The sequence below is a fragment of the Eublepharis macularius genome, chromosome 9 (assembly GCF_028583425.1).
Source record: "Eublepharis macularius isolate TG4126 chromosome 9, MPM_Emac_v1.0, whole genome shotgun sequence".
NCBI classification, from domain to species: Eukaryota; Metazoa; Chordata; class Lepidosauria; order Squamata; family Eublepharidae; genus Eublepharis; species Eublepharis macularius.
In genome coordinates, this window is record NC_072798.1 from 30,929,768 (window position 1) to 30,946,789 (window position 17,022).

Sequence of the window (17,022 nt, forward strand, 5' to 3'; positions counted from 1 at the left end):
ACTCTGCTTTACACACTTGATGCGGAAATAACAGATTGGCACATGCCTTATATCATGAATGATATGAAACACATTAGGAGCATGGGAGCCTGAGGTGAGGGAAGAATTGTACCTATCACTCCTTCACTCCATTCAAGATCTGGTCTGCCTGATTGTAGAGTTGTGGGTTTCCTCAGTGTACCAAACAGCAGCTCCCCAGAATGTTTCAAGTCAGAGTAATGGCAGAGGGAAGATTGAAACCCCTTCTTCATGCACACCACAGTCACATTCTGAATCAGGTACCACACATATGGCAATTAAGGAGAACATGCAACTCACATCTGGCTATTATACAGGGGGGACCCCAGACCCTACTTGCATACTCTATAAGATGTGAAGAAGCTTCAGGGGTGAACCAGGTCTAAGAAGTATCACAAGACATCCAGAATGTGGATCTACATATCCACTGATCCTACTGGACATTCTTCTTGGAGGGCTGTGGCTGTACTTTGGTAGGCTTATACCATAGGTGATGTGAAAGAACTCTACCTGAGATCCTGGAGAACCACTACCAGTGTGAGTAGACAATACTGATATTGATGGGCCAATGGTCTGATTCAGAATAAGGCAGCTTCATGTGTACTAGTATTCACAGTTCTGTATTAATATTGCACGGAGTTCAGTTGGTGTTGTACACCTCTGTAGTACAGGACAACAAAACGTTGCATGCTGTAGGAAGTGCAGGAAGATAAGGGGGCTTCTGTGGCTTAGAGTAGTTTTAGAGGAGAAAAAGAGCACTTCAACCTAAAGTCCCCAAAGTCTAAAGCACTGGTGTAATATTTAGTACCATGTACTGTACTTAAAAGCAGACTTACCATCCTCACAGCTTTGTCAAGTTCACAGTCATTGAATATAATCAGTGGAGATTTTCCGCCCAGTTCCAAGGAAACCTTCTTCAGGTTGCTGACTGCACAGCTAAAAATAGCATCCAGTTTGGTGTGAGAGCCAGTTTGGTGTAGTGGCTAAGAGTGCGGGACTCTAATATGGGGAACCGAGTTTGTGATTCCCCACTCCTTCACTTGAAGCCAGCTGGGTGACTTCAGATCAGTCACAGCTGCTAGGAGCTCTCTCAGCCTCATCCACCTCACAGAATGTTTGTTGTTGTGGGGATAATAATGACATAATTTTGTAAACCGCTCTGAGTGGGCGTTAAGTCATTCTGAAGGGCGGTATATCAATCGAATGTTATTATTAATGTTATTATTATCCGTATCATGGTAAACTCTCAAACATTCAGCATCATTTTCTCCAACTCGTCAAGGTAAACTGTATTCGTCTAAACCTTATATTTATTATTTATCTTCCCTCAAACAGGTGAAATTAGTAAAACAACTATATACTACACATAATGGGCACATTAAGCTTACTTGGGTCTGGCCTCAAAATTTCAAGTGCCTTGCCTCAATCTTTGCAGCCCGCAGTGGAGTGAAATGGAGTGCCAGAGTAGGAACTAGGTTTGTTCTTGTTTAATACTAAAGTCTATTGGAGAATTGATAGGAAACAGTAATACATAAATCTGCTTGAGGAGCAGCAACTGCAGCCACAGTAGCTTAAGCTTGCTGGGGGGATTTCCAGTGTAAGACTAACTGCTACTACAGTTGGCTATTGCTGTTTTTTCTAAAGCACCTGTTCCACTGCCAGATCTGCTCCCACCATGCTGCAAATTCTTCTCACCACAGCCAGGAGATCCCCTGCTAAACATGCTGTTTGTGAACAGATGTTAGATAAGATACTGTAATGTATGTCTGAATTATTATTTTTTACTGGACTGTGTGGGATTAAATAAATAAATAAAGGTGCTGCAGTTGGGTTACACATGGGACACCCAGACACACAATACAGATTGAGTTACACAAGACAGGCAAATCCCAAATTAATTGTAATTCTCAGCTTCATTGATGTGTGTGTGTGTGTGTGTGGAGGAACAATTAAAAATCAAAAAGGTTCAGTTTGTGTTCTCTCTCTTTCTCTCAAAATCAATCAGTCAATCAATTCCTTACAAATAGGCACTTTCCAGAATGTGAAACCAACTCCTATAACCATATGCTTCCAGACTGAACTTCCAGACTGAACTGCCTTACCCTGAACTGCCTTAATGGCTACAGTCTGCAATCAGTCAAGAAAACCTAGAGGCTCCCTCCTCCTAACGAATACAACTTTCTATGCCCTTATTAGGGAAACAGAGCAGAAAGAGGAGACAGATCAGTCCAGAGAGAAACAAAAGTTACTCAAACAAAATGAAAGACAAATATATTTTTTTCACTAAAGGCTGTTTAGACGGGGAATTTGTTTCATTTTCATATATATGTACTATAATTATGAAACACCTATGTTCATAATAACTGTAATTCATAACAAAAGAAATGCACATGCATTAATAACAAAAAAATGCACGTGCCCAAAAAATGTAAAAATTTTTAAATAATAATAATAATACAGAAATGCATCACCTCTTCATGATCTGCTTTCCAATTGGTGTTGAACCAGTAAATCCAAGTTTACGAATATCTGGGTGTTCAGACAAGCGTTGTCCCACTAAACCCCCTAGATAAAATATGAAAAGTGACAGAATGAATCTTCATATAATTGGGGACTACTTTGTGTGTGTGTGTGTGTGTGTGTGTGTCCATGCACACACAACAAGCCCCAATTTACATCACTGTTTTTACCTGAGCCAGGTAGAATGTTTATAACACCTCTGGGAAATCCGGCTTTAACCGACAGCTCTGCAAACTTCAAGGCAGTCAGAGGAGTGACCTAAGTTAAAAATACATAGAATAACTAGGTTGATGGCCCAGGTCAGATGCATATGCGTTGAAGGATTGAATAATTACATTTTAAGGTGGCTGTACAGAAATGATCCTAAGGTTCCTTCCATTAGGTCAGCTTGTTCTTCTATTTGTATTATATTACTGCCAGTTTCCCCTGCCCCTGGAGACCCCAGCTTGTACCCCATTTTCTTCCCTGAGAGTCTACTGGCCCCATAAGTAAGATTTTGGGGAGCACAGCAAGCTACAGTGGGAAAAGAGACGTTCCATTACACTAGCAGTTCCTGGAATACTGTGCTTAGGATCCACTCCACTGTAATAATATCAACATTTTTATCACTAATATAGAACAATGTTTTATTAATACTACTACTAATGCAGCTACAACTATAACTTATGTAGTGTTTTACAGTATTCATTTAAGTCTTTTTATCTTTTGATCAAACTTCCTATGATTCTCTAACATCCTTCCCTGTTTTTCGTTCAGTCCATCTGCTACTACTGAATACATCCTTATGTTTCTTTTGTTTTTAAAGTGTAAATGCTTAATTATTTTTGCTATTTAAAACAAACATGGGGGGGAGGGAAACCCAGCTCCTTTACAAAAAGAGTAGGAGGCAAACTCCTACACCCAAACTGTTCATCCTAATGTGCCACTATGACATGAGATAGTTAGAAGCACATGAATTGCAAAGGAAAGTTTTTTTAAAAAGTGTGGAGGAAGGGAGAGAGCTAATAAACAAAATAGAAAGAGACAGAGAGGAAACAGGAAGTTGGCATTGGGTGGAGCAGTCTGGCCTGCCGTATTGTTAAATTAGTCATTGTATGATTGAAATATTCAGTAAATTTCTTTCATGCATCTGTTATATGTCATTTTCCTCTTGACATGGAGATCTAACATATGGATGAGGTATATTGGAGGAGCAGGTGAGATGCTGGAATAATCAAGGAGCCAGAATAATGATTAAACAGAAATTATGGGACACTTCTTTACAAGCACAAGCTTTGTATGCCCCAGCAGTGGGGAAGAGAAAACAAAATTTTGTTTGGCCCACTTATTTTTTTTGTTGGCATTTCTGAAACATGACAGTGCACATCTTAATGTTCTCCCTTCTGCTCTTTTGGAGGGGAGATATGTTCATATCCCATATACAAATCATCTCTGCTCCTACAATCCGGACCGCTAAAGACAATAGAGCACATTCTTTTATATTGTCAGAATTATCAAGATGCTCGAACAAAGTACATTTTACCAATTATTGCCACCTACCCAGGAAGATCTAATCAATTTTATTACTGCCAAGGTAGCAAGATTCTGCGCCCTGGCTAATTTAATCAGACAGAACATTCTAATTTTTTTAAAGAAATCTTAATATATTTTAATGATTTTATTCATTTTAGTATATAGCTGTATTTAATCCTTAGGCAAATTTAGATTTAGAATTAATGTACTTATTATATATTACAGTATATGCCAATCTGAATTTTGATCTTGGATTGTAGTAATTGAACTGAACTGAACTGAACAGCTGAGGTATATTGGAGGGGCAGGAGAGATGCTAGAATAATCAGTATGTGAAAGGAATGGCAGGCAAGGTTTTCTAGGCAAGGATATATATATATATTTTAGACTAAAGGGCTTCTTTGTGATCCTTTACCAAAATGAAAGTGATTAAAAGTGCCAGTAAACCAAGTGCAAACCATGCAAAGATTTATGCCAGTCCACAAAAAGAATTGTGTAGAGTGCTCCCGTGTATTACCACGTATTGTGACACCTCATGTTGCTACTTCCTAATAAAGGACTCACAATAACCAATACTGGAGGTAAAGAAACTTTATGAGGTTATTAATCAACACGTTAATTATCAGCAGTATTAAGTTGTACAGCTTCAGTTATGCAAATGGTATTTCTTATACTGGCTCGATCTCTTGCTCTGAATTTTGATGTAGTTTGGTTCTTGAATTATAAAAGATTGCTGACCCCTGTTTTAGGGCAATGTGTAGTTTAAAGTCCTTATTGGCTCTTTTGAATGTTACCTGAGCTGGTTTCAGAACTAAGGTGTTGCCAGCAGCCAAACACGCTGCGCTTTTCCACGCAAGCATCATCAGTGGGTAATTCCAAGGAATGACAATTGCACAAACACTTCCGTTTGGAATAAAAACAAGAGAATACAGAAACAAAATTAGGTTTCAAAACATAGAGTGATGAGCTTTGCAACTATTAAAAGTCTAGTCTGCTTTCATTAGCAAAAAGAATTAATCTTACCCTAAAGGTTCTTTCTTGGTGAAAGTTAAATTATGATTTGGACGTGCATGGTTAATTGGGATGGTAGTCCCCTAAACAAGAAACAATTGGGTTTTTTAAAAAAAATCAAAACAGTAATTAAATATGCATCAATAATACACAATATTTGAATAACATCTGCTATTATAAAATGCTTCCTAAAACACCCCAATGGGCAAATGCTATTAAATAGACAGGAGTAATGCTTTCCATTAAAGTTTCTCTTTCATCATCTCCATTCATATTTCTTTACTGTGGCCTTTCCTACACATTAACTTGTGTAAGACTTGCCCGTATATACTGTTCTACCTAGCTTAAATATGTTCCTAACTGAACTAATATGTAGATGTGTATATGGACATTTGGATTAGATTTGTGGAAATCAATTCAGTTCCTTCTACAAAAGTAGCATAGATTTTATGTGCATGTGGTTCCCAGTCCAGTGTTCTACAGCGTGTGTGTCAATGCACGCATGGAACTCGGGCTCAACAGACCCCTCTATTCATTGTCCGTCCCTCCCTTTGAAGCACAGCTGCTTTCTCTGTTGAAGTGCAAGACAAAATGCTGGCAAGCAGAGAGACTGTGATTTGCCTGCAAATTCCTCAATTACCCAACCAAAAGCTACTGGGCTAGGACGAAGAGGTTTCGATTGACTTATTTCTTGAAGTTCAGAAATCGGCTGTGAATGGTTATATTTATCACTGTAAAACCCAACTGAAATCATGGTATAATAGCCCAATGTCTCTCTCCAAAATTAAATACAGAAATGGGACCTTTATTTGAAATGAACCAATACCTCTAATTTCCTTTCATAAAAAGAAGTCCTGCTTACTTCTTCTCTTGCTGCTTGTGATACGAAGAGGGTATTTTGGGTGTGAGTGGGTGGCACAGAAAGCATTGGAGGCTGGTGCCAAAGGCAGAATACTCAACACAAGTGACTTGGGGTTCACGGTGGGGGACAAAAGGGCACCAGCTTGTCATTTCCATCTCTGTTCCTCCTGTCACCTAAAGGCTGCCCCTGCCTAGACTGTATTACAGGAAGTAGTTTCAGCCAGATGGGAGGAGGATGCACAAGTACCGGCTTCTTTCCCTGGTACCCTTCTCTCTCACACACAGTTCCCTGAAGTGCTAGTCCATTAGCATTTCCAAGTGTTCAGAATATCTCAGCAACACTGCTGCACACAGATACTTAACTATAGCAGTGTTGTCGGACAGCATAACTGGAGAAAGAATCACCTCCCCTGCAATCTGAATTCTAGGGAAATGTGTGTCAGGATAGGAGGCCACAGTGGAAGTGGCAATCTAAGGGATGTCAGGTTAGCCTCCACTATCCCACTCTGCCGAAGAGGGACTGCCATACCAGTCCACATTGGGTGCTCTTCCTTGTCCCACACAGTAGCTTCTAGTTCAGGGTAGCAAGAAAACTCTACACTTGCTACACTTGCTCTTCACTGGCTACACATCACTCTTTCTTTTGATGCATTCAGCAGGAGCCAGTTATGACAATGCAACTCAACTTGTAAGTGAAACTATGCCTTGGAAAGGGATTTCTTTGTCCCATGCTATAAATAACACTTAAGGTGCTTTATACTAATCATCCAGAAAGTACGTGCATCTATAAAAGAATAGTACCATTATGGTCCATAAATATCAATGTCAACTCCAGTATTAGCTTGCCTGTATTTTGTCACACCATCCAGCAAAGTATCGGAATGTTTGCACCGACATTCCTACGTGGGTCTTCAAAGCTAGAGTGTAAACAGCACCTGAATCAATGGCTTCAATGGTTGCCAACTCCTCTTGGTGTTCCTCCATCAAATCTGCAAGTCTTTAAAATAGGACCAGAAACATAAAACACAAAACATAAAATGGCATATATGTATGCAGATATGTTGAAATAATAAATGTCTCAAATTACTTACTGGCAGGAGCAGAAACATTGATTTTAGTGAAATAATTACACTCTTTTATTTGATCATTGTGGTTTTCACATTGCAAAAGCAGAAGGTGGGGTTGGAAAAAAGCATTTCACTTTTCTATGCACTCATTTAATAAATTAATCCTCATTTCAAAATGAGGCATAAGCCTGGGGAACTTGTCAACTTGCAAGAGATGTTCCTTGTTATTTACAGAAGGATCTATTGTTAACTTGAATTAATTCTTTTAAAAGTTATATTCTTTGATTAAAAGTGACCCAAAAAAGGGGTCTTGCTGTCATGGTGGGATTCTTTTTTGTCAATTCTTAATCCATGTAGGTTCTCAGAAGCTAAAGTGGGTTAGCCCTGGTTAGTACTTGGATGGGAGAACAACAAGGAAGTCACTACACAGGGGCAAGCAATGGCATATCCCTTCTGAATGTCTCTTGCCTTGGAAACCCTAGGGGATTGCCATAAGTCTCCTGCAACTTGAAAACACTTTAAACAGACACACATCAGTCACTTGTATTGGGAAAAAAGGACAGGAATTTTAAACACAAACAGACGTGCACGCAAACAAAGGAAAGATGGCATGCAAAAGCAGGAAAAAATGGACACGTGAAGCCAATTCTTTGCAATGAAAATTTAATGAATAATCTTTATTGTGTTTTGAGCATTTTCAACAGTGGAAATGGTTCAGCAGCTAAACAGACAGGAAGCTCCATCTACTGGTGCTTTCATTGGTGCTGTGTCTTCAAATGTCAATGCTACATGATTTTGGGTTTAGCTAACACTTCTGTCAATTTCCATGTGATAAAATTATTTGAAAGGCTATTGTGGATCATTGCCATTGCCTGTTGCAGTTTAAAGTGTTCATTTTCCCAGTTCCAAGATTCATTTAAAAAATTCAAGCAGAAAAGAACGCATGGCAGACACTACCAACAAAATAATTAAAAAACAAAATAGAGAAGGACATCCACTTATCCTTAAACAGCGGGATCTGATTAATGTCTAGTGTAATGTAATCCCTACAGATTTTTTGGCTCCAGAATTCAAGTGGATTCTTACAGTTTAACTTTCATGTCCAGTTTTAGGTGGGTGGCCATGTTGGTCTGCAGTAGATCAGCAGGATTTGAGTCCAGCGGCACCTTAGAGATCCACAAGATTTTCAGGGCTGAGCTTGTGAGATTCAGAGCCCTCTTCTTCAGATACATGAATAACGCTTTTTGCAACAAAGCTACCACTGCCTGTGGCTTCCCTGTGTATTGCATATGCCTATATATCAACCGGTAAGTAGCTGTAGTAGTTCTACAACAAGATTTGAGTCCAGTGGCACAATGAGACCAACAAGATTTTCAGAGTTTAAGTTTTCAAGAGTCAGAGCTCCCTTCTTCAGTTTAATGTCCAGAGACAGCCCACACAGGAAGAAGATATAGGACTGCCCAGGGGTGAAAATAATTTATGTTTTTTACCAATATTGTCCCTGTTGGGGGATCTGAAGCAGAAGACTGGAAGTACCAGTTCAACCCCTTTCTTACTGACACTCCATACTGGCACATACTGGTTTATTTTCACTTCTGGGGTTGTGCTTGTGAGCTACACTGTTATTCTTGCTCATGAGAAAATACTGGCACATGAACAGGAGGGATGCAATAAGAGCTCTCCTGTTGCAGTTGGACAGGACTAGCTGCTGTAACACAAACATTACTTTGCACTGAAAGGATGAAAGAGCCTTTGTTTAAATGGTGAATGTCATGGAGACATCCTACCCTGTTTCCCACGGCACAGATTCTTGTAACAAGAAGATTCTTGGCTCCGTGGTTGATGAGATGAAACATAAGGTCCTCAGTAGACCTACTGCCTTTAACTAGTTTGCACCAAGTAAAAGAGCATAGGTGTGCCATGCAAGGGAAAGGAGAAAAATGCTGGTGTGGTAGTGCTAACAATTGCATTAGCACGTGGCCTAGTTTGGGCCCTCTTTCCAGGTGCTCATAGGCCTGAGCTCCTTGATGGGCAGAAGTAGAACACATTATGCAATTACATAGAAATCTGATTTGACTGCACAAGCTGCAGAATTCAATTTGTCTTGGCTCCATTTTTATTTTTTTAAAGCAAAGGAAGAATCTGAATTTGTAATATATATTTCGTTCATTTGTGGAGGAAAAAAACTACATTCATGGGGAGCAGATCACAGAAGCAACAAAACAGCTATAAAAAGATACAAACAGACTGAAAGGTGACTTATTTATTAATCTTGCCATACCTGTACATTAACCTCCCTCGTTCTCTTGCATTCATTTTTCCCCATTCACCATGCTCAAAGGCATCCTTTGCAGCTGCAACTGCTTTGTCGACATCACCAACTGTAGCAAGGGACACTTGGGCAATCACCTGTTAGGAAGATAGGGAGATACTAGCTCAGATTTTACTTTGGCGTTAAAGTTTGCCCCTCTTACATATTCATGCTTACTGATTTTGCATAGGGGGGAAAATCCGTCACTCATTGTTACATGTTACTCCATTTTCAACCTAATCCATCAAAACAGACAAGAGTCCCTTGAATATCGGCTGCTCCAGCTTCAAATCTTGTGCATAATCTACATAGGAAGGAGTATTTTGTGTATTTATTCAAAAGATTTATATCCTACCTCTATCACTATGTCCAAGTTGACATACAATATAAGCAATAAAATAATAATTTAAGAAAAGAAGCCAATAGAACAGAATAAACAATAAAACAGCATTAACAAAAAAGAACTTTTAAAAGCTACAAACCACTAGTAACAAGACTAACCAATGGGGATCTAAAAGGCTTGAGAAAATAAATATAGCTTTTATTTGGAACCAAAAGGAATGCAGATGGTGCTAAGCAAGCCTCAGTGGGGAGAAGGGAAAGTTTTAACCTTTTGTATCTTATGTCCCACCAATCACTCTAACAAAAAACCTGGGTCCCACCATTATAGAAACAAAAAGTCCACTTTTGCCCACTAGGACAGTTATGTTTACAGGCATTAAATTATTATATTATTATATTTATCAATTATGTTAAGTTTTAAAGGCATTAAAATTACAGTAGCATTCTATTGTTGTGGCTTTAATGGATAATCCCTAGCAGGTACGGTCAACAGGAAACAGCACATCACGCAGGTGGATAGGGGATTTAGGGAGAACAAAAATTCTGCACCCCACCTTGACTACTTTTGTGTACCACTGGTGGAGAATCATTGTTCTAGAGTACAGGTGCTACCACTGAGGAGGCCCTGTCCCTGGTGCCCACCCACCTAGCTTCATAATGTGTTGGGATACAAAGCAGAGCCACCGATGATGACCTCTGCGGGCAGGCAGGCATAAGGTACATCACATGGCTTACTCACTGATCCATCTGTTGGATTTATAGAGTCATATGTTTTTCCATCTTCAGCATCTGCAAACTGTCCGTTAATAAAACACTGATAGGGCATCTTTATTGTCATATGGTTGACGTCTTTTGAAACCTAACAGCACAAGAAATCACAAGCTTCAATTTCTCCTATATGCAGCACAGGTGAACACTTAAGTTTTGGTGGAAAACAGAAAACATAACAAACAAATGAACATACACAATAAGTTGATGGCCCAAGTGCCATGTTATGATATACATGTGATTTTCAGATCACACCAATGGGAAGGAAATTGAATAAAAATTATACCCATTTTCTACAAGATGGCCCAAGTACCTAGTGGCATGAGAGCAAGACTTGCCACATTACTGAAGAAATATATAGGATGGGGCTGCCTGGTTGCATTCAGGCATCACAGTTTTAGTTTTATTCTGATAAGCACGAGCATGGTTTATTTCGTTGCTCATGTACTCCTCCCCTCCCTTTCCTCCTGCATGTAGAGCAGCAACTGAAAACTTCCTGGTTCAGTCTAACTTCAGTTTAGTATGAGGAGATGGTCAGATGCAGGTATCACAGCAAATCTGAGGTTCTTTGTTTCTCAATAAGTGGGGTTATAATCCATATAAACTTGGGACAATGAGGGAGGGAATGTGCAAGCCCAAAATAAACCAGATTTGTGGTCGTCATTGTCATACTCCAGTTTGTTATTGATGTCTGAATAGAGTATCTGTGCCACATAAAATGTTGCATAATATGTTTTGCCAGTTCAAAGACAATACAATGGCACTCTTGAAAGCAGATACAGATGGTTTTTAAGAGAAACAAAGATAAAAATATATATTTGGTACTAATTTGGGTAATCAGTTAAAGAAGTATCATTATTTTACCACTGATACAGGAGTTAACCAAGCAAACCAAACACAGGTTTTTTATATAGAGAGTAGGTACCTCTGTAGCTACCATGTCAAAAGCTTTGTAAATCTGCCCCTGGACACTTCAGGCATGTCTGAATGTTTTTTTTTTCTTTTAGGGCTCAGTGATAGATCACTGCAAACGACAAGGCTATGGCAAATTCCCATAATCAAGACAGAGGTAGGAGGCCTGTTCTAACATACAGAAAGTGTCAGAGAAAATCCTTGAACAATCCAACTTCATGAACTCATGGGGAAATGTTCAATTGTACAATTATGGAGGAAGAGTGTAGATGTGTTTTTTACTTGCATCTCTGCCAGGGCAACAACTTTAAAAGAACATTTTAATTTTGGAATTGAGTTGACTGTGTGAGACTCTGACAAGAAGGGTCATACAGATTCCCCTCTGAAGTAAGGAAAAGGGAAACTGTAACAACGTTGTATTAAGGAAGACTTTTAGTTAAGAATTCCAAGTATAAAAGCCAGCGCAAGTTGAAACCTATTTACACAGATAGAACTGGGTGTGAGAGGGTAGTAAGTGGAGACTCCCATTCAAGTCAAGTGAGTAGGGTTATGTCTTCTTAGGTGAAGAAGAATAATTCCTGCCCAGTGTCTAGAAGGGGGTGTGGCTCTAAGGATGACCCTGGGTCTGTTGTAAAGGGAAAACAATGTTGAACTAACGTCAGAACACCTGAGTTGAAAAGGTGCTATGAAGAAGCATTGTTGCTTTAACAAGAGTATTAAACAAAACACCACTGACTCTTAAGAATTGTAAACATTGGAACTAAGCTGCCAGAAAACTATGTTGCCTAGTATTCTTTCTACCAACAATTTTTACCTCAGCAATTTCATCCTGACTGCCCATATTCCATCCTTGCCTGTTCAAAAAAGTTGCTATTTCTTTTGAGAGTTATTCAGCCTCTAGTGCCATTTCATACAAAGAAGAAGAGGAATCTTGCTTTTCCCCTATCAAGTTTCTGGGCGGGGCTAAAAAGCCAAAAATATAACCGCCTATCAGGGAGGGACAAAAAAGAACTTTAAAACTATAAACAGAGACATGCTACTTGGGGCTGCTCAGCCATAGCAAACAAACTTTGATTTTGATGGGAAAATCTGCTTCAGTGTGGGGGAGTGAAAGGAGGGGGTCCATCACAGCAAGATATATAGTGTGAACTGTATACAACACGTGAAAATAACTATTGCTTTCCAGATTTTGTTTATGAATAAAACAGTTTCTAAAACACAGGCTACTGGGCCACCAGTTGCATACCATGCACAAGCATGTGCAGGAAGGGAGGAGGTTCAGCACCACCATGTCTAATAAACTCCTTTGACGCTTTAAATATCACTCAGTACCTTCCTTTGAATGTGAATGGGGCAGTTCCTCATTTCAAACCATAGGTCTTCCAGTGTCCCATGTTATTTGGGCTCTGTGGAAATGAACCTTGTTGGCAAATGCCATAAATAGTTGTGTGCAAAGGGCACCCCCCCCAAATATCCCTCCATCCTCAGATTCTTCACGTATCATAACAGTGGCATTTTGTTATTTATATCGTAAGAGAGAATGTGAAACCAGAGTAAAATGAAAAATCAACTTACATAATCTATTATTAGTTCTTCCTCTTTGTCTTCCCCCCTATGTTTCCGGACAACCATTTGGACAAAGTCTCCAAACTTAGGTGCCATATAGACATCTTCATTCTGTAGCTCAAGGCCATCACAATTTTGCTTAATCTCTTCAATCATCCTTAAGATATAAGGTTAGGGGGGGAAAGGAGAAACATTGGTCAAAACAGCCAAATAGAGAATTTTATGGAACTTTTTTGTATCTTTTGCAAATTTCCAAGACAGGGATCAATAGGCTATAGTATGTCCTGAGATCTGGCGAGCATGCTCAGACACTAGTTTTATTTCTCATTTGATCAAAGCCAGAAGATAGCAGATGAAAAAGGAGTTGGAAAGATGACATGTTCCAGTGAGTCCCTGTGACAACCAGCCTCTAGGATTGGGGTAGACAAGTGTATCAAACTGCAGCACATCAAAGCGTATTGCTTGGCACGCGTGCACACACGCTATAATTTGCAGAGTTCCCTTGGGAAAGGGAATACTGATTAAAACTGCTGAATTCTGTTGTATGGACTTGCCCTCAAAGTGTGAAGTATGAATCCTACTTCCATAAACTACAATTGGGGCCAGGCTTTTTTCATTACAAAGAATCCAAACTCTGTATCTGGGGAGCCACAGAGGAAATAAAAAAGGGCTATTTTAAACATGACACATGGAAACCACAAATGCTCCCTGGCAACTGTGCCTGCATGGTGAGCCACTTGCTGCAGAAGCTCACCAGACAGACTACAACTTTCACCATAGCAAAATTTTATTTTTTTTAATGTTTTAGGTGATATGACAAAACCTGCCCAATGCACTTTGGGGGGCTCTTCCACACAAACAGTTCTGTATTTAGGAACCTCATCCCCAGGAAGAGCCATTTAAATTCACATTGCAGCCAAGTCCTTTGCAATTATCATGTACAAGTCATCTACAATTATCCTCATTGTGGCATAACAGGTTTGACTTTGTATTTACAAAAGCAGTGGAATGTTTTAGACACCCTAGCACTAACAATGTTAACACCAGGTGCAAATAAGTAAATTCCTGTTGGTTTCCAGTAAATAGTCTTGCAAACTCAGCCTTATTCATTGAATGGCTTCAGCAAAGGGTTTTGGAACAGTAGACTTTTAAGTGAAGACGTCAGACCTGGTGGCGTGGAAGTAAGCAAGCCAGTAGGCAGGCAATTCAGTGGTTCAGGAGAAGTCAAAAGGGCTTCATGCTACCTGCAAGTAGCGTGACTTGCCACGACTGAAGAGACATTGAATAGCTAGCAGTAATATAAGGCCCAATGGTCCTTTACTGGCTCTTCAGGTTATTCAAATTCCTGCAGGTCTGAAAGTCACAGCACATCCCCTGGCCATGTGCAGGGGTAATGCTGCGATGCAGCAAAAAGTAGGCCAGTGGCTCCCTGCCCCAGAGGTGGAGGGAGTAAGGTGCCTGACTGTGGTGCACGTAAGTAGGGATCGGAGGGCCTCAACTTGCCCACTGCAGCATGCTGAGGTAAGGCAGCCAGGTCAAGGGTTACATTATATTCTGTCCAGAGCCTCCTGACACTCTGCTCCCTAGTGTGGAAGGAGCTAAACTGTGACTATTAGAGGAGGATGGCTTACCTGACAACATCCATAGAGGACGCTCCAGATTTAAAGAAGTCAGTGGAATCCTCAATGGTAGCCACATTGCTCAAAATTCCTTTCCAAATGGACTACAAGAGAAGGAAAATATCTGAGGTAATGACACCTGCAAAACCAAGGCTTTTTTTCTGGGAAAAGAGGTGGTGGAACTCAGTAGGTTGCCCTTGGAAAAAATGGTCACATGGCTGGTGGCCCCACCCCCTGATCTCCAGACAGAGGGGAGTTTAGATTGCTCTCCTCGCATGGCGCGGAGGGCGATCTAAACTCCCCTCTGTCTGGAGATCAGGGGGTGGGGCCACCAGCCATGTGACCTTTTTCAAGAGGTTCCAGAACTCTGTTCCACCGTGTTCCAGCTGAAAAAAAGCCCTGTGCAAAACCATCTTCCAAGAAGGCCAGAACAGCTGGGCCTTTTCTAGTCCCATTGACTCACTATAGGTGACAAAATGGCCTCTTCTTGGCAACTCTGGTTTTATGGAATACCCTCCCTGAACACACGGCATCTAATGTTCCAAAAGGGCTCTAAGGCTTTTTTTTAAAAATCCACCCCAGCATTTGGCAAATGAGAGCAGAACCACAAGTGACAAAAGGCACAGACTGGACACTTGTCTGCTTCCCTCAAGTTTTGATGGGAAATGTAGGCAGCTTGGCGGAATGTTGTACAAGTGACAGTTGAAAAGTCCATTGGACAGCAGTCAGAGAGCCAAGCTGCGAGACCAGGATGCCTACATTTCCCATCAAAACTTGAGGGAAGCAGACAAGTGTCCAATCTGTGCCTTTTGTCACTTGTGGTTCAGCTGTCTGTCTACTGGCTGGTTAAATATGTTCTGATTGCAGTTTTCATCCATGTATTTAATGCTTTGATTGTACTTTGATACATTTCAAACGTGTTAAATTGTTTTGAACTAAAATAAATGCATGTTGTCCTTAGGGATCACCCCCCCGGGAGCGCTCCCCACACTCCGCCCCCACTTACCTGAGCAGCGGGGGGCGCACACCTTCCTTGTGCGCTCCCCTGCGGCGCGTTCCTGTGTGCCGCTGGGATTGGGCCCGTTTTGGCCCAGATTGGGGCTGCTGCAGAGCGCAGGAGCACTCCTGCGCTACGCAGTGCTCAAAACAGGGCTGATCCACGGCAAACCGGGCCCGTTTTCAGCAGCTGCGGAGCAGAGGAGTGCTCCTGTGCTCCACAGTGCCCCAAAATGGGCCATTCTGCCATGGATCGGGCCTGTTTTTGAGGCGCCGTGGAGCACAGGAACGTGCTGCAGAGGTGCTGCAGAGTGCAGGAACGCTCCTGTGCTCTGCAGCACCTCAAAAACGGGGCCGATCCACAGCAGAACAGCCCATTTTGGGTGTGTTCTGCAGCGCCTGGCCGCACGATGACATCACCCCTGAAGTGACATCATCGCATCTGTGGGGGTGCGCGCTCACGCTCTGCGCGCACACACACCCCTCTCCACAAAGGTAAGTGCCAGGCCCCTGTCCCCCGCTGGGAGATTGAGGGGGCCTGGCAAACCCTAGTTGTCCTCCAAAATTACAGCTTTTAAAGCCTCATACCTTTGAATCAGACCCTAACCTCTAATGGGCCCCACTTTGGTAAAAGTAGACATCTACTTTTCTGACATCTCAAGTATATTTGATTAAAACATGCACAGCCCACCTTTCATCTTATAACATGACCCATAGGCCACTTTGCAATAATTTAAAAGTACACACAAAGTAATCCAGAAACTAAATCCTAAACAATTTACATACATACTTAAGTGATCAATTCACGTATTCCCAGGGATTTATTCCAGATTATTGTCAAAGCACACACACACACTTCCATGATCTTGCATTTGTACTTGTAATATTGGATAGATTGAACATCCCTTTGTTTTTTTTCTTTAAAGCAGCCATCATATTTAAATAAAACTTTGGTTATCCTTGTGTTTTTCCTGTCAAACAGAGAAATTGTTCAGTTAACTACCTTGATATCTTCTGCCATCTTTTTCTCCTCTTCAGTAAGATCTATGGAAGACACCTCATCACTGGAAAAATATTTAGATGCTGGAATCATTCTTCCATCTTCAAACTGTAGGTTCCTTACCAGCAACTAGAGAAAAAGAAATACATATAAACAGTGCAATCCTGAATAGAAAAGAGTCCAGTAGCACTTTTAAGACTAACCAACTTTACTGTAGCGTAAACTTTCAAGAATCACAGTTCTCTTCATCAGATGAGGATTGTGATTCTCGAAAGCTTATGCTACAGTAAAGTTGGTTAGTCTTAAAGGTGCTACTGGACTCTTTTCTATTTTGCTACTACAGACTAACATGGCTAACTCCTCTAGATCATGAACAGAGCTACACCCTGCTAAGCACACTGATGTCAATGGGTTAAGAAAGGTGTTTCTTAGGTGTGGGAGTAGGATTTCATAACCAAAAATGCTTTGTGTCATGTATGCAGAATATTCAAGGAGAATGCAACTGGTATGTTTCAGAAC

The 17,022-nt window shown here is 40.8% G+C and overlaps 1 protein-coding gene across 2 annotated transcripts in view; it reads right to left on the reverse strand.

The window, feature by feature from the left end:
* The window catches only part of ALDH1L2 (aldehyde dehydrogenase 1 family member L2), a 37,763-nt gene that overhangs the window by 5,646 nt on the left and 15,095 nt on the right, over positions 1-17,022 (reverse strand). For both annotated transcript variants that reach the window (XM_054988439.1, XM_054988440.1), the window contains 11 exons: positions 16,507-16,632; positions 14,520-14,611; positions 12,898-13,045; positions 10,382-10,501; positions 9,271-9,398; positions 6,769-6,919; positions 5,074-5,144; positions 4,845-4,950; positions 2,709-2,796; positions 2,490-2,583; positions 855-954 (listed from right to left, as the gene is read on the reverse strand). In XM_054988439.1, coding sequence (XP_054844414.1) covers positions 855-954; positions 2,490-2,583; positions 2,709-2,796; positions 4,845-4,950; positions 5,074-5,144; positions 6,769-6,919; positions 9,271-9,398; positions 10,382-10,501; positions 12,898-13,045; positions 14,520-14,611; positions 16,507-16,632 — 1,224 coding nt within the window. The remainder of the gene's footprint in view (positions 1-854; positions 955-2,489; positions 2,584-2,708; positions 2,797-4,844; positions 4,951-5,073; positions 5,145-6,768; positions 6,920-9,270; positions 9,399-10,381; positions 10,502-12,897; positions 13,046-14,519; positions 14,612-16,506; positions 16,633-17,022) is intronic.